The following is a 26,637-nucleotide window of genomic DNA, read 5'->3' as shown; positions in this document are numbered from 1 at the left end:
GTCTTCAAACCAAATAAAAAGACAGGCATTCTTACATTGTGTAGAAGACCTGTTAAGAATGGGAGTGATTCATCCTGTTCCATTAGGAGAACAAGGGATGGGGTTTTACTCCAATCTGTTCATAGTTCCCAAAAAGAAGGAACATTCAGACCAATTTTAGATCTCAAGATTCTAAACAAATTTCTCAGGGTTCCATCGTTCAAAATGGAAACCATTCGAACAATTCTTCCTACCATCCAGGAAGGTCAATTCATGACCACGGTGGATTTAAAGGATGCGTATCTACATATTCCTATCCACAAGGAACATCATCGGTTCCTAAGGTTCGCCTTTCTGGACAAGCATTACCAGTTCGTGGCACTTCCATTCGGATTAGCCACTGCTCCAAGGATTTTCACAAAGGTACTAGGGTCCCTTCTAGCGGTGCTAAGACCAAGGGGCATTGCAGTAGTACCTTACTTGGACGACATACTGATTCAAGCGTCGTCTCTGTCAAAAGCAAAGGCTCATACGGACATTGTCCTAGCCTTTCTCAGATCTCACGGGTGGAAAGTGAACATAGAAAAAAGTTCTCTGTCCCCGTCAACAAGAGTTCCCTTCTTGGGAACAATAATAGACTCCTTAGAAATGAAGATTTTTCTGACAGAGGCCAGAAAATCAAAACTTCTAAGCTCTTGTCAAGTACTTCATTCTGTTCTTCTTCCTTCCATAGCGCAGTGCATGGAAGTAATAGGTTTGATGGTTGCGGCAATGGACATAGTTCCTTTTGCACGAATTCATCTAAGACCATTACAACTGTGCATGCTCAGACAGTGGAATGGGGATTATACAGACTTGTCTCCGACGATCCAAGTAGATCAAAGAACCAGAGATTCACTCCGTTGGTGGCTGAACCTGGACAACCTGTCACAGGGAATGAGCTTCCGCAGACCAGAGTGGGTCATTGTCACGACCGACGCCAGTCTGGTGGGCTGGTGCGCGGTCTGGGAACCCCTGAAAGCTCAGGGTCTATGGTCTCGGGAAGAATCTCTTCTCCCGATAAACATTCTGGAACTGCGAGCGATATTCAATGCTCTCAAAGCTTGGCCTCAACTAGCAAAGGCCAAATTCATAAGGTTTCAATCAGACAACATGACGACTGTTGCTTATATCAACCATCAGGGGGGAACAAGGAGTTCCCTGGCGGTGGAGGAAGTGACCAAAATAATTCAATGGGCGGAGAATCACTCCTGCCACTTGTCTGCAATCCACATCCCAGGAGTGGAAAATTGGGAAGCGGATTTTCTGAGTCGTCAGACTTTCCATCCGGGGGAGTGGGAACTCCATCCGGAAATCTTTGCCCAAATAACTCAATTATGGGGCATTCCAGACATGGACCTGATTGCGTCTCGTCAGAACTTCAAGGTTCCTTGCTACGGGTCCAGATCCAGGGATCCCAAGGCGACTCTAGTAGATGCACTGATAGCGCCTTGGACCTTCAACCTAGCTTATGTATTCCCACCGTTTCCTCTCATTCCCAGGCTGGTAGCCAGGATCAATCAGGAGAGGGCTTCGGTGATCTTGATAGCTCCTGCGTGGCCACGCAGAACTTGGTATGCAGACCTGGTGAATATGTCATCGGCTCCACCATGGAAGCTACCTTTGAGACAGGACCTTCTTGTTCAAGGTCCATTCGAACATCCGAATCTGGCTTCACTCCAACTGACTGCTTGGAGATTGAACGCTTGATTTTATCAAAGCGTGGGTTTTCAGATTCTGTCATTGATACTCTTGTCCAGGCTAGAAAGCCTGTAACTAGGAAAATTTACCATAAAATATGGAAAAAATATATCTGTTGGTGTGAATCTAAAGGATTCCCATGGAACAAGATAAAAATTCCTAAGATTCTATCCTTTCTACAAGAGGGTTTGGAGAAAGGATTATCTGCAAGTTCTTTGAAGGGACAGATTTATGCTTTATCTGTTTTACTTCACAAAAAACTGGCGGCTGTGCCAGATGTTCAAGCTTTTGTTCAGGCTCTGGTTAGAATCAAGCCTGTTTACAAACCTTTGACTCCTCCTTGGAGTCTCAATTTAGTTCTTTCAGTTCTTCAAGGGGTTCCGTTTGAACCCTTACATTCCGTAGATATTAAGTTATTATCTTGGAAAGTTTTGTTTTTGGTTGCAATTTCTTCTGCTAGAAGAGTTTCAGAGTTATCTGCTCTGCAGTGTTCTCCTCCTTATCTGGTGTTCCATGCAGATAAGGTGGTTTTGCGTACTAAACCTGGTTTTCTTCCGAAAGTTGTTTCTAACAAAAACATTAACCAGGAGATAGTTGTGCCTTCTTTGTGTCCGAATCCAGTTTCAAAGAAGGAACGTTTGTTACACAATTTGGATGTAGTTCGTGCTCTAAAATTCTATTTAGAGGCTACAAAGGATTTCAGACAAACATCTTCTTTGTTTGTTGTTTATTCTGGTAAAAGGAGAGGTCAAAAAGCAACTTCTACCTCTCTCTCTTTTTGGCTTAAAAGCATCATCCGATTGGCTTATGAGACTGCCGGACGGCAGCCTCCTGAAAGAATCACAGCTCACTCCACTAGGGCTGTGGCTTCCACATGGGCCTTCAAGAACGAGGCTTCTGTTGACCAGATATGTAAGGCAGCGACTTGGTCTTCACTGCACACTTTTACCAAATTTTACAAATTTGATACTTTTGCTTCTTCTGAGGCTATTTTTGGGAGAAAGGTTTTGCAAGCCGTGGTGCCTTCCATCTAGGTGACCTGATTTGCTCCCTCCCATCATCCGTGTCCTAAAGCTTTGGTATTGGTTCCCACAAGTAAGGATGACGCCGTGGACCGGACACACCTATGTTGGAGAAAACAGAATTTATGCTTACCTGATAAATTACTTTCTCCAACGGTGTGTCCGGTCCACGGCCCGCCCTGGTTTTTTTAATCAGGTCTGATGAATTATTTTCTCTAACTACAGTCACCACGGTATCATATGATTTCTCCTATGCATATTCCTCCTTTACGTCGGTCGAATGACTGGGGTAGGCGGAGCCTAGGAGGGATCATGTGACCAGCTTTGCTGGGCTCTTTGCCATTTCCTGTTGGGTAAGAGAATATCCCACAAGTAAGGATGACGCCGTGGACTGGACACACCGTTGGAGAAAGTAATTTATCAGGTAAGCATAAATTCTGTTTCTCTGCAGCTGACTGCTTGGCGTTTGAACGCTTAATCCTAGCTAAGCGGGGTTTCTCTGATTCAGTTATAGATACTCTGATACAGGCCAGAAAGCCTGTCACTAGGAAAATTTACCACAAGATATGGCGGAAATATCTTTGTTGGTGTGAATCCAAGGGTTACTCATGGAGTAAAGTTAGGATTTCAAGGATATTGTCTTTTCTCCAAGAAGGGTTGGAGAAAGGTCTGTCAGCTAGTTCCTTAAAAGGACAGATATCTGCTTTGTCTATTCTGTTACACAAGCGTCTAGCAGCTGTACCAGACGTTCAGGCGTTTGTTCAGGCCTTAGTCAGACTCAAGCCTGTCTATAGACCTGTGTCTCCTCCATGGAGTCTAAATTTAGTTCTTTCAGTTCTTCAAGGGGTTCCGTTTGAACCTTTGCATTCCATAGATATCAAGTTATTATCTTGGAAAGTTTTGTTTTTAGTAGCCATTTCTTCTGCTCGAAGAGTTTCAGAACTATCTGCTTTACAGTGCGATTCACCCTATCTGGTGTTCCATGCAGATAAGGTTGTTTTGCGTACCAAACCTGGTTTCCTTCCAAAGGTGGTTTCTAATAAAAATATTAACCAGGAAATCATTGTTCCTTCTCTGTGTCCTAATCCAGTTTCTAAGATGGAACGATTGTTACAGAATCTTGATGTGGTTCGTGCTTTAAAGTTCTATTTAAAAGCAACTAAAGATTTCAGACAAACATCATCCCTGTTTGTTGTGTATTCTGGCAAGAGGAGAGGTCAGAAAGCGAATGCTACCTCTCTTTCATTCTGGCTGAAAAGCATCATCCGATTGGCTTATAAGACTGCTGGTAAGCAGCCTCCTGAACGAATTACAGCTCATTCCACCAGAGCTGTGGCTTCCACGTGGGCTTTCAAGCATGAGGCTTCTGTTGAACAGATTTGTAAGGCAGCGACTTGGTCTTCTCTGCATACATTCGCCAAATTTTACAAATTCGATACTTTTGCTTCTAAGGAGGCTATTTTTGGGGGAGAGGATTTGCAAGCAGTGGTGCCTTCCGTTTAGGTTGCCTGACTTGTTCCCTCCCTTCATCCGTGTCCTATTGCTTTGGTATTGGTATCCCACAAGTAAGGATGAATCCGTGGACTGAATACACCAAGTAAGAGAAAACAGAATTTATGCTTACCTGATAAATTACAGGTGTATTCAGTCCACGGCCCGCCCTGATTTTTAAGTCAGGTTCAAATTTAATTTACAATAACTACAGTCACCACTGCACCCTATGGTTCTCCTTTTTCTCCTAACCGTCGGTCGAATGACTGGGGGGGCGGAGCCTGTGGGGAGCTATATGGACAGCTTTGCTGTGTGCTCTCTTTGCCATTTCCTGTAGGGAATGAGAATATCCCACAAGTAAGGATGATTCCGTGGACTGAATACACCTGTAAGAGAAAGTAATTTATCAGGTAAGCATAAATTCTGTTTTTTACTCTCATTCAAGCTCATAAGCTGGTTGCTCGTCTCATCTATCATAAGGTTTGTTAAGGCTCTGCTGTGTTTAGATCTAAGGCGCCTCCTTGGAGTTCAAATCTTGTCCTTAAGGATTTGCAACGGGCTCTGTTGGAGCCTGTGCATGAAGTAGACATTAAATTGTTCTCTTGGAAGGTTCCTTTCTACTGGCTTTTGCTTCTGCGTGCAGAGTATCTGTGATTGCTGCCTTGCAATGAGTCCCTCCTTATCTTGTTTTTCATGCTGATAAGTCTGTTCTACGAACCAAGTAAGGTTTTCTTCCTAAGGTTAGGTCAATTCGCATAACATCAGTCAAGAGATTGTGGTTCCTTTCTTATGTCCTAATCCTCCTTCATTGAAGGAACGTTTATATTGTATATTTCTGTATTCAGTTTGTGCCTTGAAGTTCTATCTTCGGGCCACAAAGGAATTTAGACAAACCTCTTTCTCTGTCTGTTCTCTTTTCCGGGAAGCGTAGGGGTCAAAGGGCCTCTTCGACTTCCTTATATTTTTGTCTGAGTGTCATCCGTTTAGCATAGAAACGGCGGGACATAAGCCTCCTCTGAGGATTGCGGCTCATCTGCGAGAGTGGGCCTTCAAAAATGAGGCCTCTATTGATCCTTACACACTTTTTCCAAAATGTTACAAGCTTGATATTCTTGCTTCTGCTGAAGCAGCCTTCGGGAGAAGGGTTTTGCAGACTGTGGTGCCCTCAGATTAGGGTCCACCTCTCTTTTTTCCATCCCGTTAGCATTCTGTGTACTCTAGCTTGGGTATATGTTTCCCACAAGTAAGGAATGCAGGTGTGGACTCTTCCCATATTACAATGGAGAACATAAATTATGGTTACCTGATAATTTAATTTCCATCTGTATGGGAAGCGTCCACAGCTCCCGCCCGTGTTCTCCGATGGGCGCCCCTAAATTGGAAATTTTTTCTGTTGGCACCTTTTTCACTGCAGCTGCAGAATGACTGGGGTTATGAGGAAGTGGGGGAGGTACTTAAGCCTTTGGCTGGGGTGTTTTTGCCTCCTGGTGGCCAGGTTTAGTATTTCCCACAAGTAAGGAATGCAGCTGTGGACTCTTCCCATACAGGTGGACATTAAATTATCAGGTAAGCATTATTTATATTTTATGCATAATTCTTTATTGTGTTAATGGTATGTCATGTGGGAGATGAGGCTCTAGCATCGTGTGAACACTCAGGTGAAGATCGGCATGGCTTTTTTTGGCACGCTTTCTCTATAGTGCAGGGGGAGTCCTGCATGGCACTCCATGTGACCGGGTGTGGCCTCTTCAACTTCCTCTTTCCTGATTGGTATTTGCAATAGACGTAACGGTCTCTCTGTGGTCCGGGTCATAGGTGGTGGTGAGTGCCCCGGCTATTGGTGTATAAAGCTAATCTATCTCAGTCCGTATTAAAGGTGCAAGCTATGGAGGACTCTATGTTAGAAGATACTCCCTCTTTAATTAAATATAAAGCCTCTGTCTGTGAGGAGGTACAGGTTGAACTGCCTGCTCAACTGTGTTCCACATGCTTTGATAACATTACAATATTTAAGAAGAATAAGATATTTCGTACTACTGAGCCGTCCACCTCTGAGGGTTCTCCTTCCAGTGAGGTGCGTTCCCCACATTCATCTCCAATTACACATGTAGCTCCCCAAGGCTCTACTAATCCTCGCGCGGGAGGGGCCTCGTGGCCGCCAGATTTCGCTGCCTAGTTGCTAGAGGCTTTTTCTGCGGCCTTCCATTCCCTAACACGCCCTGCGAATCGCAAGCTAAGGACAAGACATAGCTTTCCGTCCCAAGGGTCATCTACTCCATTGGATGTCTTTGAGAGATTATCCGACGAGGAGGAGGGCGCTCTCTCTGGGATGAAATCGGCGTCTTCTAAACCTCCGGCTATGGAGGAGACAGATTTTAAGTTTGCCCTTTTTACTGAAAGAAGTGCTTGCTACATTGGAGGTTTCCGAAACCGAAACTTCCGGAAGCACCTTCGATCCCTAAACTAGATAGGGTTTACGAGGACAGGGTGGTGCCTCAGACCTTCCCAGTCCCCGTGAAGATGGCTATGATTATTAAGAATGAGTGGAAGAAACTCGATTCGTCCTTTTCTCCTACCTCTTTTATAAAGCTTTTCCCCTCTGGACTCTCTGCTTGAGCTATGGGGGGCTATTCCTAAGGTGAATGGAGCGATTTCCATGCTCGCTATGTGCATGGCTATTCCCCTCAAGGATAGTTCATAGTTCAAAGAGCCCATGTATAAAAAGTTGGAATCCATGTTGAGAAAGAAGTTCCAACCGGCAGTGGCGATCGCTGCTGTGCCTGGAGCGGCTACCTATTGGTGTGATGCACTGTCAGCTCTGCACGAGGTGGATACAGGAAAAAATGAAGGCCTTAAGGGTCGCAAATTCATTTATCTGTGATGCAGATTATTTGCCTGAATGCTAAGACATCCAGTTTCTCTGTTTTAGCCTGTAGGGCTTTGTGGTTAAAGTCGTGGTCTGCTGATATGACTTACAAATCTAGATTACTATCCCTTCCGTTTCAGGGGAAAGTTTTTTTTGGTCCAGGCCTGGACTCTATCATATCCACGGTCACGGGAGGCAAGGGTGCTTTCCTTCCGCAGGATAAGAACAAGCCTAAGAGCTCTACCTTTCGTTCGGACAAGTCTCAACGCCAGCAGCCTGCTGCGAAGACCGAGCAGTCCAAGAGATCTTGGAAACCAGCTAACTCTTGGCTGGATCGCATAGGGGGCAGACCATCTCTGTTCGCAGAGGCCTGGATTAGAGACATAAAGGATCCTTGGGTTCTGGAGGTTATCACCCAGGGTTACAAGATACGGTTCAGGTCTCATCTGCCTAGGGGCAGATTCCTCCTGTCAAACCTATCCTCAAGACCAGAGAAGAGAGACGCCTTTCTAGAGTGCGTGAGGGATCTCTTTTCTCTCAGAGTAATCGTCCCAGTACCTCTAGCCGAAAGAGGTCTAGGGTACTATTTACACCTTTTTGTGGTCCCAAAGAAGGAAGGCACGTTCCGCCCAATTCTGAATCTAAAGTGCCTAAACAAGTTTCTGTCAGTCCCATCGTTCAAAATGGAGACGATCAGATCGATCCTGCCCCTAGTTCAAGAGGGGCAATTTATGACGACAATAGACTTGAAGGATGCCTACGTTCACATGCCAATCCACAAGGACCATGTGAGGTTCCTAAGATTCGCATTTCTGGACCAACACTTCAAGTTTGTGGCCCTACCATTCGGTCTGGCGACCGCACAAAGGGTCTTTACGAAGGTTCTGGGGGTGCTGCTCGCGATAGCGAGAGCCAGAAGTATTGCGGCAGCTCCTTATCTGGACAATATTCTGGTTCAGGCTCCGTCCTGCAATCTCGCGGAGGACCACTTGAGGGCTCCTCTTCTTCTCCTTCGATCCCATGGATGGAAGATAAACGATGCCCGGCAACACGATAATAGATTCCATATCTATGAAGATGTTTTTGACAAAGCAGAGATGTTCCAAGATTGCGTCCAGCTATCTTGCCCTTCAGACCTCCTCAAGGCCATCTGTGGCCAGGTGTATGGAGGTGATTGGGCTCATGGTATCCAGCACAGATGTCATTCCTTTCGCCAGGTTCCATCTCAGACCTCTTCAGTTATGCATGTTGAGACAATGGAACGGCGATCGCTCAGATCTATCCAAACAGATCTCTCTGGACAACTGGGTGAGGGAATCCCTCTCTTGGTGGATCTGCACGGTACAGCTGGCCCAGGGGACATCCTTCTTGAGGCTATCCTGGGAGATTGTGACGATGGACGCAAGTCTGTCAGGATAGGGAGCTGTTTGGGGTGCCAGAAGGGCACAGGGCAAGTGGACTTGAGAGGAGTCGACTCTAACCATAAATATTCTGGAACTTCGGGTGATATTTAACGCTCTGAGGGCTTGGCCCCACCTGGGGTCGTCCTGATTCATCAGAATCCAGTCAGACAACATTACCTTGGTGGCTTACATAAACCATCAGGGGGCACCGAGAAGCTCCCTAGCCATGAAGTATCTCGGATTCTTGAATGGGCAGAGACTCTCAATTCTTCGCTCTCAGCGATCCACATTCCGGGTGTGGACAATTGGGAAGCGGACTTTCTCAGCAGACAATTGTTTCATCCGGGGGAATGGTCTCTCCATCCCGAGGTGTTTGTTGAGATCTGCAACAGATGGGGGAAGCCGGAGATAGACTTCATGGCGTCCAGACTCAACTTTAGGCTACCCAGATACGGGTCGTGGTCCAGGGACCCACAGGCAGAGCTGATAGATGCCTTAGCGGTGCCTTGGGAGTTTACTCTAGTTTACATTTTTCCACCGTTGCCACTTCTTCCTCGAGTTGTGGTCCGCATCAAACAGGAGCAAACTTTGACCATTCTGATTGCTCCGTTGTGGCCACGGAGAACGTGGTTTGTGGATCTGGTGGGGATGTCATCGCTTCCTCCATGGAGGTTGCCCTGTCGCAGAGATCTGCTGGTTCAGGGTCCCTTTCTACACCAAAATCTTGATTCTCTGAGGCTGACTGTGTGGAGATTGAATGCCTAGTCTTGGCCAAGAGAGGTTTTTCAGAGAGAGTAATTCATACTTTCATCCAGGCCAGGAAGCCAGTCACTCTTTGCATCTATCATAAGGTGTGGATGACTTACTTATCCTAGTGTGAAGAACATGGATATCCCTGGCACAAGTTAGGGTATCCGGGATTCTGGCCTTTCTCCAGGATGGTCTGGATAAGGGTCTTGCCGCCAGTTCCTTAAAGGGGCAGATTTTGACGTTATCAGTGCTGTTACACAAGAAGCTAGCGGAGCTTCCTGATATTCAATCCTTTGTTCAGGCTCTATCTAGGATCTGACCTGTCTTTAGAAATTCGGCTCCACCTTGGAGTTTAAATTTGTTCTTAAGGTGTTGCAGAGGGCTCCGTTTGAGCCTATGCATGCACTTGACATTAAGATTCTTTCCTGGAAGGTTCTATTCTGGCTACTGCCTCGACTCGCTGAGTCTCTAAGTTGGCGGCCTTGCAATTGGAACCCCCTTACCTGTTTTTTCACGCTGATAAGGCTGTGCTTCGCACTGGGTTGGGATTTCTTCCCAAAGTGGTGTCAGATCGTAACATCAATCAAGAGATAGTAGTTCCTTCTTTGTGTCCTAACTTTTCTTCATCTAAGGAAAGGTTACTGCATAACTTGGATGTCGTTCAAGCCTTGAAGTTTTATCTTCAGGCCACGAAAGATTTCAGACAGACTTTGTCTTTATTTGTGGTGTATTCAGGAAAGCGTAGGGGGCAGTGGGCCTCTTTCACTTCTCTGTCCTTTTGGTTGAGGAGCATTATCAGTTTGGCCTATGAGACAGCGGGATATAAGTCTCCTCAGAGTATTACGACTCACTCAACTAGAGCTGTGGCATCTTCTTGGGCTTTTAAGAACAAAGCCTCTGTGGAGCTGATTTGTAAGGCAGCTACTTGGTCCTTCTTTTATACTTTTACAAAGTTCTACAAATTTGATGTTTTTGCTTCAGCAGAAGCTGTTTATGGGAGAAAGGTTCTACAGGCTGTGGTGCCCTTAGTATAGGGTCCGCCTCCTTTTACCCTCTCGTTTTTTTCATTCAGTGTCCTCTAGAGCTTGGGTATTTGTTCCCACAAGTAATGAATGAAGCAGTGGACTCTCCTATTATTAAGATCGAAAACATAAATTATGCTCTCCTGATTTATCCCTTTGGATGACAGAAAAAAACATTATGCTTACCTGATAATTTCATTTCCATCTGTGGGAGGAGAGTCCACTGCTTCCGCCAGTTTGTTTCGATGGGTGGACCTAAATTTTAATATTATTCTTCTGGCACCATTTATACCCTGATATTTTTCCTACTGTTCCTTGTTCCCTTGGCAGGATGAGGGGAGTGGGGGAGGTATTTAAGCCTTTGGCTGTGGTGTCTTTGCCTCCTCCTGGTGACCAGGTTCTTATTTCCCACAAGTAATAAATGAAGCAGTGGACTCTCCTCCCACAGATGGAAATTAAATTATCAGGTAAGCATAATTTTGTTTTTTTCTGTCATCCAAAGGGATACATCATAAGTTTGTGTGTATTGTTGCCTACCAAGAAGGGATATGTGGGTTTTCATAATAGTTAGATTAGTGTTTGTGTGTGTATATATATATATATATATATATATATATATATATATGTATTTATTTATTTTGTATTTCTTTATTTATTTAGCCCACGACCAACTAAGTACACTGAGCGACCTCGGCCTGGAGTTCAGATGATATGCTCCTCCTTCAGCTCTGGTAAATACTCTCATACAAAGGACAAATCAATTGCTCATGGTTTTTCCCATGTTTTGAGGAAACAAATATCTATTTAAAAAACAAAAACAAAAAGTAAAACAAAAAAAAAACACATGAAACTGTTCTGCAGATGAAAAAAGCTTGCACATTTGTAAACATTTTGCAGTGTTTGAAAGCTTGTTGATATTTATCCTTTCTATTTAATACTAATGTAATATGTCTTAAAATGGTAACCCCCATATTAGATAAAACTTTTTTTTATTCATTATAGGTGGTATGTTTCTGGCAACAGGAAGCAGTGATCATATTATTAGGGTTTATTACTTTGGCTCAGGTCAGCCGGAAAAGATTTCGGAACTTGAGTTTCATACTGTGAGTATAATATTTGAGTTACCAACTGGCTGCATTTTTTTTAATCTTCTGTTGATTGATTGCTGTAGACACACTTTTTTTGAGCCTTTAGTAGGGCTAGATTACAAGTGGAGCTCTAATTTATTGCTAACCTGTAAACGTGAAAATTCGCACAATAAATAACCTGCCATTACAAGTGGCTGGTTAATGCTACAGTGTTCTTAAATAAAAAAAAATATCTTTATTTAATGAAACAATAACTGCTCAAAGCAGTTACTTGGGGTTAAAGTAAACAGGTGTGGGTTGTTAGGGAAAAAAAAACGCACTGTAAAGTGCCTTTACATTTCGGTCTATTGGGACTTTGGTAAAACTGTAAATATATATGTATATGCTTATATACATATATATTTATGTGTATATACATAAATATTTTTTATTTGCATCCCATTGCTGCTCGATTTACCCCTTTTGCTGTGCTAGGTTCTCTTCCGTTTCTCACAGCATGAGAACGAGGCTCCCATTGGAGCTTATATGGAAGCACAAAGCTTTCCTGCAATGCAAACGCAAAGTCACGTTCATATTGCACTGAACTTGTAATACCAGTGCACATATACGTGCGCTGGTATTACTGAGTGGAGAGGAAATATTGCAAAAGCGCAATTTGTGCTTCACTCGTAATATGGCCCATAATGTCTTAGTGGTGTTTATGCATTTTATTTACAAATTTACAGTAGAACACCAGGCATTAGGTTGCCAGCACCCAGTCTATTTATCAAGCATCCGGTATTTTCATAAGCACACTAATGATAATGCATGCATTCTTTTTTTTTCATAAGAGTGAATTTTATTAACGTGTCAATGTCGTATTAACTATACTATACTTCAGATTTGACGTCATATTAAACAATATTGTGTTTTCCATTACTTTTATTTAATTTTGCTGAAAAAAATAAGAGCAACAATCTTGCCTATTAGGATATTCTACAGAATGTATAACTGCATGGAATGGAAGTTTAGGAGAAGGATTTCATAGCAGTTTTTCCATATATGTGGCAGGCAGTAATTTCCTGCATCGTCACCCTACTGAAAAACTTGTTTCATTTATATCTAGGACAAGGTGGACAGCATCCAGTTTTCTAACACAAGTAATAGGTAAGCAAAAAATAAAATAAAAAATTATATTTTTATATATATATATATATATATATATATATATATATATATATATATATATATATATACACACACACACACACATACATACAGGTGACCCTCGTTTTACAACGGTTCAATTTACACCGTTTCAGAATAACAACCTTTTTTTCCCAGTCATGTGACTGCTATTGAAAAACATTGAGAAGCAGTGCATTTATTAAAATAGCCAGTAGGTGGAGCTGTCCGCTTGTGTTGCAGCAAAGCCAAGCAAGCTGAAATTAATCGGTTTAACCAGACCTGAGCTATCGAGCAGATTTCAAAGGAACAAGATCTTCCTGTCTATAAATCAGTCCAGATTGAAATGCATAGACAGAACTGTTTGCAGAAAAAGTGAAGTCTGTGTTGTGTGATTATTTTGTTAGGTTTATAATGCTGTTTAGCAGATGTTTTTGTTCATTTAACTTAGTTTAATTATATATTCTGTGTTGTGTGATTATTTTATTAGGTTTATAATGCTGTTTAGCATTTGAAGTCTTCATTTCAAAGCTTTAAAAATAATGTATTAGATGTTACTTATGACAATTTTGAGAGGGGCCTGGAACCTATCTCCCTCACTTCCCATTGACTTACATTATAAACTGGGTTTCAATTTACAACGGTTTCAATTTACAACCATTCCTTCTGGAACCTAACCCTGGCGTAAACTGAGGGCTACCTGTGTATATATATATATATATATATAAAATCTTAGTGTTCAATTGCATATAGTTAAAATGCTGCTGTTCTAAACACACACACTCTTTGTAACATTGTTTAGAATAAAAACAGTTTTGACACAACTTTTTTTAAGATGGTGCACAATGTCTTTTTCAATATCTCTTTTACAGCAGGGCTTGCAAATAACTTTTTGATATTCCTTCATTCTAAAGGTTTGTTAGCGGAAGCCGGGATGGTACAGCTCGTATTTGGCAATATAAGAAGAGAGAATGGAGGAGCATTTTGTTAGATATGGCTACTCGACCAACAGGGTGAGATGTAGTTTATGATTCTCAAGAATGAATTGCTTTGAACTAGCATGTTTTGATGTCCTCTAACAATAGTTGCTTATTCATTGTCATGTGTACATATGCAGGTAGCTTTAATGTACGAGATATAGCATAATTGAAAATAGAGTTTCATATTGGTGCAATTTTTTCTCTCATCAAACACCATAATTTGCATGTGAACAAAAATGTACAACTATTGCTCCTTTTTTATTGACCTGTATATATCCTTATTTAGTTATTGCCAGTCTGGAACAAACATATCCAGCCAACTCTTCTGTAATCTGTTATGTTTTAAGTTTTTTTTTAATAAGCCTACTTCCTGTAGCAGTAAGGACTGGAGCATCATAATAAAAAAATGCTGGGCCCATTGAACAGAAATCTAAGACATTTTTCAGAGGATGACCAATGGCACTACTTATTGTGTATAAAGACTATAATAATCTCTTATTTATGGCAATTTTCCTGCTTCAGGAACAAGCTATAAGGAGTAATGGTTCTGTGTATTGAATTCAAATTCGTAGACGAAAACGGGTAAAGAACCCACTAGAGAAGAATACACATATAGCACTTTAGAGTCATAGACACTTGATGTCTTGTCAATGTTTAAATTTTATTGGGTATTGGAAACAGATAATCCCTTACGTTAAGGAAGGGAAAAATCTAAAGTTAAAACATAACTTTTAATGGGTTAAACTAAAATATAAAGGGAAGAATTATATTAAAAAAACACATATTATCCAGCATATGCTTAGGTTCACTTATATGTAGGACTCTTTATTGCTTCTGTGTACAAGAAGGAAATTATAATGGATGTCAGTAAATAGAGATCAGTATCGTGCCCTTGGGCAAAGTGTGTTTGTTTTTAGTGTAAGCTCAGCACTATTTGGCAGTTTATACTGTGTCAGTTCACAAATTACCTGTTGAGTGCGTGGTCAGGTTATCAAAGAATCCTTTGCAATCATCAAATGACTGCTTATAAAAGTATTAGAGAAACCTGATGTTTTCCACTGGTGGCAGCGGGGAATAAGCAACTGTTTTATAACTGATCAAACCTCTTTAAAGTGAGCTAAAAGAATGTAATTTAGCCCACATCATGAAGTTATGCCTATGTATAGCAGTTTGTGCACAAACCATTATCTATACTATAATCAAGTTTGTAACGCGTTAAAATATTAACCACCCACATCTCAATAAACCTAATTAACATTTCTTTCATGTAATTGGCAAGAGTCCATGAGCTAGTGACATATGGGATATACAATCCTACCAGGAGGGGCAAAGTTTCCCAAACCTCAAAATGCCTATAAATACACCCCTCACCACACCCACAATTCAGTTTTACAAACTTTGCCTCCACTTTGCCTCCTATGGAGGTGGTGAAGTAAGTTTGTGCTAAGATTTCTACGTTGATATGTGCTTCTCAGCATTGTTGAAGCCTGATTCTTCTCAGAGTACAGCGAATGTCAGAGGGACGTGAAGGGAGTATCACTTATTGAATACGATGATTTCCCTAACGGGGGTCTATTTTCATGGGTTCTCTGTTATCGGTCGTAGAGATTCATCTCCTACCTCCCTTTTCAGATCGACGATATACTCTCAAATTACCATTACCTCTACTGATAACTGTTTCTGTACTGCTTTGGCTATCTGCTATATGTGGATGGGTGTCTTTTGGTAAGTATGTTTTTTATTACTTAAGGCACCCCAGCTATGGTTTGGCACTTTATGCATTTATATAAAGTTCTAAATATATGTATTGTACTTATATTTGCCATGAGTCAGGTTCATGTATTTCCTTCTGCAGACTGTCAGTTTCATATTTGGGGAATATAAACATCTTTTTAAAATGAAATTTATTTCTTACCTGGGGTTTAGTCTTTTTTTCAATTGACTACTTCTTACAAATTACGGGCGGTATTAGGCCTGCGGGTGCGACAAATGCTAAACTTTATTGCGTCATTTTTTGGTGCGAAAATTTTTTGGGTGCGAAAAGGTACGTCTATGACACAAGTTCGTCATTTCCGGCGTCATACTTGACACCGAGACCTTTCACGCGGTTGCGTCGTTAGTGACGCAAGTGTGTCATTTCCGGTTATTTTTTGGCGCCAAAAAAGTTTAGTTACGTTGTGCGTCATTTTTTGGCGCCAAACTTTTTCATTATTTCAATACCCCATTGATGTTTGCCTCTTGATTTTTTCTCTATCAGAGGGCTATGCTATTTGCATTTTTTCCCATTCCTGAAACTGTCATATAAGGAAATAGATAATTTTGCTTTATATGTTGTTTTTTCTCTTACATTTTGCAAGATGTCTCACTTTGACCCTGCCTCAGAAGCTTCTGCTGGAACATTGCTGCTTGACATCGGTTCTACAAAAGCTAAGTGCATTTGTTGTAATGTTGTAGAAATGATGTCACTGAATGTCATTTGATAAACTTTTACATTCAGATAATGTGTCCATCAGTAATAGTACATTGCCAGTTTCAGTTTCTTCAACTTCTAATGTGCATAATATACCTGTAAATTTTTAAAGAATTTGTTTCTGATTCTAATCTGAAGGCTTTGTCTGCATTTCCACCTTCAAATAAATGTAATAGGTCTTTTAAAACTTCTCATTTAGCTGATGAAATTTCAAATGACCAACAACATAATAATTCATCCTCTTCTGATGAGGATCTATCTGAAACAGAAGATCCTTCCTCAGATATTGACACTGACAAATCTACTTATTTATTTAAAATAGAGTATATGCGTTCTTTATTAAAAGAAGTGTTAATTACTTTGGATATTGAGGTAACCAGTCTTATTGACGTTCAGTCTAATAAACGTTTAAATGCTGTTTTTAAACCTCCTGTGGTTTCCCCAGGTGTTTTCCCCATTCCTGAGGCTATTTCTGATATGATTTCTAGGGAATGAAATAAGCCAGGTACTTCCTTTGTTCCTTCTTCAAGGTTTAAGAGATTGTATCCTTTACCAGCAAAATCTATAGAGTTTTGGGAAAAGATCCCCAAAGTTGATGGGGCTATTTCTACTCTTGCTAAACGTACCACTATTCCTATAGAAGATAGCACTTCCTTTAAGGATCCTTTAGATAGGAAGCTTGAATCTTATCTAAGGAAGGCCTATTTATATTCAGGTCATCTTCTCAGACCTGCTATTTCTTTGGGTGATGTTGCGGCTGCATCAACTTTCTGGTTGGAAAATTTAACGCAACATGAATTGGATTCTGACATATCTAGCATTGTTCGCTTACTGCAACATGCTAATCATTTTATTTGTGATGCCATTTTTGATATTATCAAAATTGATGTTAGATCCATGTCTTTAACTGTATTAGCTAGAAGAGCTTTGTGGCTTAAATCTTGGAATGCTGATATGACATCTAAATCTTGATTACTATCTCTTTCTTTCCAAGGTAATAATTTATTTGGTTCTCAGTTGGATTCTATTATTTCAACTATCACTGGAGGAAAAGGAGTTTTCTCTTGTTAAGTGTATCCAGTCCACGGATCATCCATTACTTGTGGGATATTCTCCTTCCCAGCAGGAAGTTGCAAGAGGATCACCCACAGCAGAGCTGCTATATAGCTCCTCCCCTAACTGTCATATCCAGTCATTCTCTTGCAAGCCTCAACCAAGATGGAGGTCGTAAGAGGAGTGTGGTGTTTTATACTTAGTTTATTCTTCAATCAAAAGTTTGTTATTTTTAAATGGTGCCGGAGTGTACTGTTTATCTCAGGCAGTATTTAGAAGAAGAATCTGCCTGCGTTTTCTATGATCTTAGCAGAAGTAACTAAGATCCATGGCTGTTCTCACATATTCTGAGGAGTGAGGTAACATCAGAGAGGGAATGGCGTGCAGGTTTTCCTGCAATAAGGTATGTGCAGTTAATATTTCTCCAACATAGGTGTGTCCGGTCCACGGCGTCATCCTTACTTGTGGGATATTCTCTTCCCCAACAGGAAATGGCAAAGAGCCCAGCAAAGCTGGTCACATGATCCCTCCTAGGCTCCGCCTACCCCAGTCATTCTCTTTGCCGTTGTACAGGCAACATCTCCACGGAGATGGCTTAGAGTTTTTTAGTGTTTAACTGTAGTTTTTCATTATTCAATCAAGAGTTTGTTATTTTCAAATAGTGCTGGTACGTACTATTTACTCAGAAACAGAAAAGAGATGAAGAATTCTGTTTGTATGAGGAAAATGATTTTAGCAACCGTAACTAAAATCCATGGCTGTTCCACACAGGACTGTTGAGAGCAATTAACTTCAGTTGGGGGAACAGTTTGCAGTCCCTTGCTGCTTGAGGTATGACACATTCTAACAAGACGATGTAATGCTGGAAGCTGTCATTTTCCCTATGGGATCCGGTAAGCCATGTTTATTACGATTGTAAATAAGGGCTTCACAAGGGCTTATTTAGACTGTAGACTTTTTTTGGGCTAAATCGATTGATATTAACACTTATTTAGCCTTGAGGAATCATTTATTCTGGGTATTTTGATATAATAATATCGGCAGGCACTGTTTTAGACACCTTATTCTTTAGGGGCTTTCCCAAAGCATAGGCAGAGTCTCATTTTCGCGCCGGTGTTGCGCACTTGTTTTTGAGAGGCATGGCATGCAGTCGCATGTGAGAGGAGCTCTGATACTTATAAAAGACTTCTGAAGGCGTCATTTGGTATCGTATTCCCCTTTGGGTTTGGTTGGGTCTCAGCAAAGCAGATACCAGGGACTGTAAAGGGGTTAAAGCTTAAAACGGCTCCGGTTCCGTTATTTTAAGGGTTAAAGCTTCCAAAATTGGTGTGCAATATTTTCAAGGCTTTAAGACACTGTGGTGAAAATTTGGTGAATTTTGAACAATTCCTTCATGTTTTTTCGCAATTGCAGTAATAAAGTGTGTTCAGTTTAAAATTTAAAGTGACAGTAACGGTTTTATTTTAAAACGTTTTTTGTACTTTCTTATCAAGTTTATGCCTGTTTAACATGTCTGAACTACCAGATAGACTGTGTTCTGAATGTGGGGAAGCCAGAATTCCTATTCATTTAAATAAATGTGATTTATGTGATAATGACAATGATGCCCAAGATGATTCCTCAAGTGAGGGGAGTAAGCATGGTACTGCATCATTCCCTCCTTCGTCTACACGAGTCTTGCCCACTCAGGAGGCCCCTAGTACATCTAGCGCGCCAATACTCCTTACTATGCAACAATTAACGGCTGTAATGGATAATTCTGTCAAAAACATTTTAGCCAAAATGAACCCTTGTCAGCGTAAGCGTGGCTGCTCTGTTTTAGTTACTGAAGAGCATGACGACGCTGATATTAATATCTCTGAAGGGCCCCTAACCCAATCTGAGGGGGCCAGGGAGGTTTTGTCTGAGGGAGAAATTACTGATTTAGGGAACATTTCTCAGCAGGCTGAATCTGATGTGATTACATTTAAATTTAAATTGGAACATCTCCGCATTTTGCTTAAGGAGGTATTATCCACTCTGGATGATTGTGAAAATTTGGTCATCCCAGAGAAACTATGTAAAATGGACAAGTTCCTAGAGGTGCCGGGGCTCCCAGAAGCTTTTCCTATACCCAAGCGGGTGGCGGACATTGTTAATAAAGAATGGGAAAGGCCCGGTATTCCTTTCGTCCCTCCCCCCATATTTAAAAAATTGTTTCCTATGGTCGACCCCAGAAAGGACTTATGGCAGTCAGTCCCCAAGGTCGAGGGAGCGGTTTCTACTTTAAACAAACGCACCACTATTCCCATAGAGGATAGTTGTGCTTTCAAAGATCCTATGGATAAAAAATTAGAAGGTTTGCTTAAAAAGATGTTTGTTCAGCAGGGTTACCTTCTACAACCCATTTCATGCATTGTCCCTGTCACTACAGCCGCATATTTCTGGTTTGATGAACTGATTAAGGTGCTCGATAGTGACTCTCCTCCTTATGAGGAGATTATGGACAGAATCAATGCTCTCAAATTGGCTAATTCTTTCACTCTAGACGCCTCTTTGCAATTGGCTAAGTTAGCGGCTAAGAATTCTGGGTTTGCTATTGTGGCGCGCAGAGCGCTTTGGTTGAAATCTTGGTCGGCTGATGCGTCTTCCAAGAACAAGCTACTAAACATTCCTTTCAAGGGGAAAACGCTGTTTGGTCCTGACTTGAAAGAGATTATCTCTGATATCACTGGGGGTAAGGGCCACGCCCTTCCTCAGGATCGGCCTTTCAAGGCAAAAAATAGACCTAATTTTCGTCCCTTTCGTAAAAACGGACCAGCCCAAGGTGCTACGTCCTCTAAGCAAGAGGGTAATACTTCTCAGGCCAAGCCAGCTTGGAGACCAATGCAAGGCTGGAACAAGGGAAAGCAGGCCAAGAAACCTGCCACTGCTACCAAGACAGCATGAAATATTGGCCCCCGATCCGGGACCGGATCTGGTGGGGGGCAGACTCTCTCTCTTCGCTCAGGCTTGGGCAAGAGATGTTCTGGATCCTTGGGCGCTAGAAATAGTCTCCCAGGGTTATCTTCTGGAATTCAAGGGACTTCCCCCAAGGGGGAGGTTCCACAGGTCTCAGTTGTCTTCAGACCACATAAAAAGACAGGCGTTCTTACATTGTGTAGAAGACCTGTTAAAAATGGGAGTGATTCATCCTGTTCCATTAAGAGAACAAGGGATGGGGTTCTACTCCAATCTGTTCATAGTTCCCAAAAAAGAGGGAACGTTCAGACCAATCCTAGATCTCAAGATCTTAAACAAATTTCTCAAGGTCCCATCGTTCAAGATGGAAACCATTCGAACTATCCTTCCTTCCATCCAGGAAGGTCAATTCATGACCACGGTGGATTTAAAGGATGCGTATCTACATATTCCTATCCACAAGGAACATCATCGGTTCCTAAGGTTTGCATTCCTGGACAAACATTACCAGTTCGTGGCGCTTCCTTTCGGATTAGCCACTGCTCCAAGGATTTTCACAAAGGTACTAGGGTCCCTTCTAGCGGTGCTAAGACCAAGGGGCATTGCAGTAGTACCCTACCTGGACGACATTCTGATTCAAGCGTCGTCCCTCCCTCGAGCAAAGGCTCACACGGACATCGTCCTGGCCTTTCTCAGATCTCACGGCTGGAAAGTGAACGTGGAAAAGAGTTCTCTATCCCCGTCAACAAGGGTTCCCTTCTTGGGAACAATTATAGACTCCTCAGAAATGAGGATTTTTCTGACAGAGGCCAGAATAACAAAGCTTCTGGACTCTTGTCGGATACTTCATTCCGTTCCTCTTCCTTCCGTAGCTCAGTGCATGGAAGTGATCGGGTTGATGGTAGCGGCAATGGACATAGTTCCTTTTGCGCGCATTCATCTAAGACCATTACAACTGTGCATGCTCAGTCAGTGGAATGGGGACTATACAGACTTGTCTCCAAAGATACAAGTAAATCAGAGGACCAGAGACTCACTCCGTTGGTGGCTGTCCCTGGACAACCTGTCACAAGGGATGACATTCCGCAGACCAGAGTGGGTCATTGTCACGACCAACGCCAGTCTGACGGGCTGGGGCGCGGTCTGGGGATCCCTGAAAGCTCAGGGTCTTTGGTCTCGGGAAGAATCTCTTCTACCGATAAATATTCTGGAACTGAGAGCGATATTCAATGCTCTCAAGGCTTGGCCTCAGCTAGCGAGGACCAAGTTCATACGGTTTCAATCAGACAACATGACGACTGTTGCGTACATCAACCATCAGGGGGGAACAAGGAGTTCCCTAGCGATGGAGGAAGTGACCAAGATTATTCTATGGGCGGAGTCTCACTCCTGCCACCTGTCTGCTATCCACATCCCGGGAGTGGAAAATTGGGAAGCGGATTTTCTGAGTCGTCAGACATTGCATCCGGGGGAGTGGGAACTCCATCCGGAAATCTTTGCCCTAGTCACTCAGCTGTGGGGCATTCCAGACATGGATCTAATGGCCTCTCGTCAGAACTTCAAAGTTCCCTGTTACGGGTCCAGATCCAGGGATCCCAAGGCGGCTCTAGTGGATGCACTAGTAGCACCTTGGACCTTCAAACTAGCTTATGTGTTTCCGCCGTTTCCTCTCATTCCCAGGCTGGTAGCCAGGATCAATCAGGAGAGGGCGTCGGTGATCTTGATAGCTCCTGCGTGGCCACGCAGGACTTGGTATGCAGATCTGGTGAATATGTCATCGGCTCCACCTTGGAAGCTACCTTTGAGACGAGACCTTCTTGTTCAGGGTCCGTTCGAACATCCGAATCTGGTTTCACTCCAGCTGACTGCCTGGAGATTGAACGCTTGATTTTATCGAAGCGAGGTTTCTCAGATTCTGTTATCGATACTCTTGTTCAGGCCAGAAAGCCTGTAACTAGAAAGATTTACCACAAAATTTGGAAAAAATATATCTGTTGGTGTGAATCTAAAGGATTCCCTTGGGACAAGGTTAAGATTCCTAGGATTCTATCCTTCCTTCAAGAAGGATTGGAAAAAGGATTATCGGCAAGTTCCCTGAAGGGACAGATTTCTGCCTTGTCGGTGTTACTTCACAAAAAGCTGGCAGCTGTGCCAGATGTTCAAGCCTTTGTTCAGGCTTTGGTTAGAATTAAGCCTGTTTACAAACCTTTGACTCCTCCTTGGAGTCTCAATTTAGTTCTTTCAGTTCTTCAGGGGGTTCCGTTTGAACCCTTACATTCCGTTGATATTAAGTTATTATCTTGGAAAGTTTTGTTTTTAGTTGCAATTTCTTCTGCTAGAAGAGTTTCAGAATTATCTGCTCTGCAGTGTTCCCCTCCTTATCTGGTGTTCCATGCAGATAAGGTGGTTTTACGTACTAAACCTGGTTTTCTTCCGAAAGTTGTTTCTAACAAAAACATTAACCAGGAGATTATCGTGCCTTCTCTGTGTCCGAAACCAGTTTCAAAGAAGGAACGTTTGTTGCACAATTTGGATGTTGTTCGCGCTCTAAAATTCTATTTAGATGCTACAAAGGATTTTAGACAAACATCTTCCTTGTTTGTTGTTTATTCAGGTAAAAGGAGAGGTCAAAAAGCAACTTCTACCTCTCTCTCTTTTTGGATTAAAAGCATCATCAGATTGGCTTACGAGACTGCCGGACGGCAGCCTCCCGAAAGAATCACAGCTCATTCCACTAGGGCTGTGGCTTCCACATGGGCCTTCAAGAACGAGGCTTCTGTTGATCAGATATGTAGGGCAGCGACTTGGTCTTCACTGCACACTTTTACCAAATTTTACAAGTTTGATACTTTTGCTTCTTCTGAGGCTATTTTTGGGAGAAAGGTTTTGCAAGCCGTGGTGCCTTCCATTTAGGTGACCTGATTTGCTCCCTCCCTTCATCCGTGTCCTAAAGCTTTGGTATTGGTTCCCACAAGTAAGGATGACGCCGTGGACCGGACACACCTATGTTGGAGAAAACAGAATTTATGTTTACCTGATAAATTTCTTTCTCCAACGGTGTGTCCGGTCCACGGCCCGCCCTGGTTTTTTTAATCAGGTCTGATAATTTATTTTCTTTAACTACAGTCACCACGGTACCATATGGTTTCTCCTATGCTAATATTCCTCCTTAACGTCGGTCGAATGACTGGGGTAGGCGGAGCCTAGGAGGGATCATGTGACCAGCTTTGCTGGGCTCTTTGCCATTTCCTGTTGGGGAAGAGAATATCCCACAAGTAAGGATGACGCCGTGGACCGGACACACCGTTGGAGAAAGAAATTTATCAGGTAAACATAAATTCTGTTTTTTCTAGGGATGGAATTTGCTAGAAAATGCTGCTGATACCGAACTAATGTAAGTAAAGCCTTAAATGCAGTTTTAGCGACTGGTATCAGGCTTATTAATAGAGATACATACTCTTATAAAAATGTAATATAAAACGTTTGCTGGCATGTTTAATCGTTATTATATGTATTTGGTGATAAAACTTATTGGGGCCTAGTTTTTTTTCCACATGGCTGGCTTGAATTTTGCCTAGTAACAGTTTCCTTAGGCTTTCCACTGTTGTAATATGAGTGGGAGGGGCCTTTTTTAGTGCTTTTCTGTGCAGCTAAAAATACTGACAGAGACATTCAGCTTCCCTCTGCATGATCCAGGACATCTCTGGAGGGCTCAAAAGGCTTCAAAGTCGTTTTTGAGGGAGGTAAAAAGCCACAGTAGAGCTGTGGCAGTTGTTGTGACTGTTTGAAAAAAAACCAAAAAAAAAACAAAAAAACGTTTTTGTCTTTTATTATTCAGTTTTGGGTATTAAGGGGTTAATCATCCATTTGCAAGTGGGTGCAATGCTCTGCTAACTTGTTACATACACTGTAAAAAATTTGTTAGTGTAACTGCCTTTTTTCACTGTTATTTCAAATTTTGACAAAATTTGTGTTTCTTAAAGGTGCAGTAACATTTTTTATATTGCTTGTAAACTTGTTTAAAGTGTTTTCCAAGCTTGCTAGTCTCATTGCTAGTCTGTTTAAACATGTCTGACACAGAGGAAACTACTTGTTCATTATGTTTGAAAGCCATGGTGGAGCCCCATAGGAGAATGTGTACTAAATGTATTGATTTCACCTTAAACAGTAAAGATCAGTCTTTAACTATAAAAGAAATATCACCAGAAGATTCTGCTCAGGGGATGCACGCTAATATGGCGCCAATTACATCAGGGACGCCCATAGCGATTACCTTGCAGGACATGGCTGCAATCATGAATAATACCCTGTCAGAGGTATTATCCAGGTTGCCTGAATTAAGAGGCAAGAGCGATTGCTCTGGGGTTAGGAGAAATACAGAGCGTGCAGATGCTGTAAGGGCCATGTCTGATACTGCGTCACAATATGCAGATCATGAGGACGGAGAGCTTCAGTCTGTGGGTGACATCTCTGATTCGGGGAAACCTGATTCAGAGATTTCTAATTTTAAATTTAAGCTTGAGAACCTCCGTGTGTTGCTTGGGGAGGTATTAGCTGCTCTGAATGACTGTAACACAGTTGCAGTACCAGAGAAATTGTGTAGGCTGGATAAATACTATGCGGTACCGGTGTGTACTGATGTTTTTCCTATACCTAAAAGGCTTACAGAAATTATTAGCAAGGAGTGGGATAGACTGGGGGTGCCTTTTTCCCCACCTCCTATATTTAGAAAAATGTTTCCAATAGACGCCACTACACGGGACTTATGGCAGACGGTCCCTAAGGTGGAGTGAGCAGTTTCTACTTTAGCAAAGCGTTCTACTATCCCGGTTGAGGACAGTTGTGCTTTTTCAGATCCAATGGATAAAAAATTGGAGGGTTACCTTAAGAAAATGTTTATTCAACAAGGTTTTATTTTACAGCCCCTTGCATGCATTGCGCCTGTCACGGCCGCGGCGGCATTCTGGTTTGAGGCCCTGGAAGAGGCCATCGAAGAGGCCATCCATACAGCTCCATTGACTGAAATTATTGACAAGCTTAGAACACTTAAGCTAGCTAACTCATTTGTTTCTGATGCCATTGTTCATTTGACTAAACTAACGGCTATGAATTCCGGATTCGCCATCCAAGCGCGTAGGGCGCTATGGCTTAAATCCTGGTCAGCTGACGTGACTTCAAAGTCTAAATTACTCAACATTCCTTTCAAGGGGCAGACCTTATTCGGGCCTGGTTTGAAGGAAATTATTGCTGACATTACTGGAGGTAAGGGTCACACCCTTCCTCAGGACAGGGCCAAAGCAAAGGCCAAACAGTCTAATTTTCGTGCCTTTCGAAATTTCAAGGCAGGTGCAGCATCAACTTCCTCCGCTTCAAAACAAGAGGGAACTTTTGCTCAATCTAAGCAGGCATGGAAACCTAACCAGTCCTGGAACAAAGGCAAGCAGGCCAGAAAGCCTGCTGCTGCCTCTAAGACAGCATGAAGGAACGGCCCCCTATCCGGCGACGGATCTAGTAGGGGGCAGACTTTCTCTCTTCGCCCAGTCGTGGGCAAGAGATGTTCAGGATCCCTGGGCGTTGGAGATCATATTTCAGGGCTATCTTCTGGACTTCAAAGCTTCCTCTCCACAAGGGAGATTTCATCTTTTAAGGCTATCTGCAAATCAGATAAAGAAAGAGGCATTCCTACGCTGTGTGCAAGACCTCCTAGTTATGGGAGTGATCCATCCAGTTCCGCGGACGGAACAAGGACAGGGTTTTTTTATTTATTAATATTTTTATTGAGATTTTCATATTACAAGAATGTAAACCAATAAGACAATTCCAGTGTTAAGGCATCATACATTCTTCGGCAAAAATAAGTTTAACAAATATATCAACATTGATAATGACATTTCAAACTTAAATTAAAACTAAACAATATGCTACACTAACAAGGTAGCATTTAACAATAAACTTTTCGGTCAGTGTTTACTAAGTCTACTATTAATGATACAGACTCTGGTTCATGCCACTTATATCAAGAATCCATAATCTATGCTCTTATACTTGGTTACTCAAAGATATGGAAGGGGACGGATGGATCCCATATTCTATTGTCACCTACATGGAAGGCGCAATATGTGTTTTGAACTGATCCCAGTAAAGTTGCATATCGTGGAAGACCTCAAGTTTTTGTTTTCTAAAGAAACCATACTTTTCTAGAAAGAATAACTAATCTGTTCTGTTTATCCACATTTGTTTCGTGAATTGCGTGTTTAACTTCCACTGTCTGGCTATTATGGATTTAGCACTGTTTAGGGCTATTTGGAAAACTGCTTGCCTGATCTTACAGAACTTACCCGGTTTCTGGTTAAATAAGACATGGGTTGCTCTTAATGTATATTCCGTGTTAAATAAATATTTCCCCAATTTTTCTACTTCTATCCACAGATTATGGAGATTCCCACATTCCCACCATAAATGCATCATATTCCCCACTTTTCCACACCCACGCCAACACTCTCCTAGAGAGTTTGGGTAAATATACTTCAGTCTTTGTGGCGTCAGGTACCATCTTGTTATGATTTTATAGTTTAGTTCCAAGATGCTAGCCGACCCAGATACTTTGTGAGTGCGGTAGAACATTTGTTTCCACTGTCTATCATCGAATTGTTCCCCCAATTCCTGTTG

The 26,637-nt window shown here is 42.1% G+C and overlaps 1 protein-coding gene across 1 annotated transcript in view; it reads left to right on the top strand.

Moving 5' to 3' along the window:
* The window catches only part of PHIP (pleckstrin homology domain interacting protein), a gene marked incomplete in the record, with an annotated part of 1,163,892 nt that overhangs the window by 452,941 nt on the left and 684,314 nt on the right, over positions 1-26,637 (top strand). Inside the window, 4 exon segments of the mRNA XM_053710468.1 lie at positions 10,934-11,004; positions 11,276-11,376; positions 12,467-12,507; positions 13,440-13,538. Of these exon segments, the coding sequence (XP_053566443.1) occupies positions 10,934-11,004; positions 11,276-11,376; positions 12,467-12,507; positions 13,440-13,538 (312 nt within the window).

The sequence above is a fragment of the Bombina bombina genome, chromosome 4, assembly GCF_027579735.1.
Source record: "Bombina bombina isolate aBomBom1 chromosome 4, aBomBom1.pri, whole genome shotgun sequence".
NCBI classification, from domain to species: Eukaryota; Metazoa; Chordata; class Amphibia; order Anura; family Bombinatoridae; genus Bombina; species Bombina bombina.
Note: the sequence above shows the minus strand (reverse complement) of the source record. Positions and strands in the feature narration are given on the sequence as shown.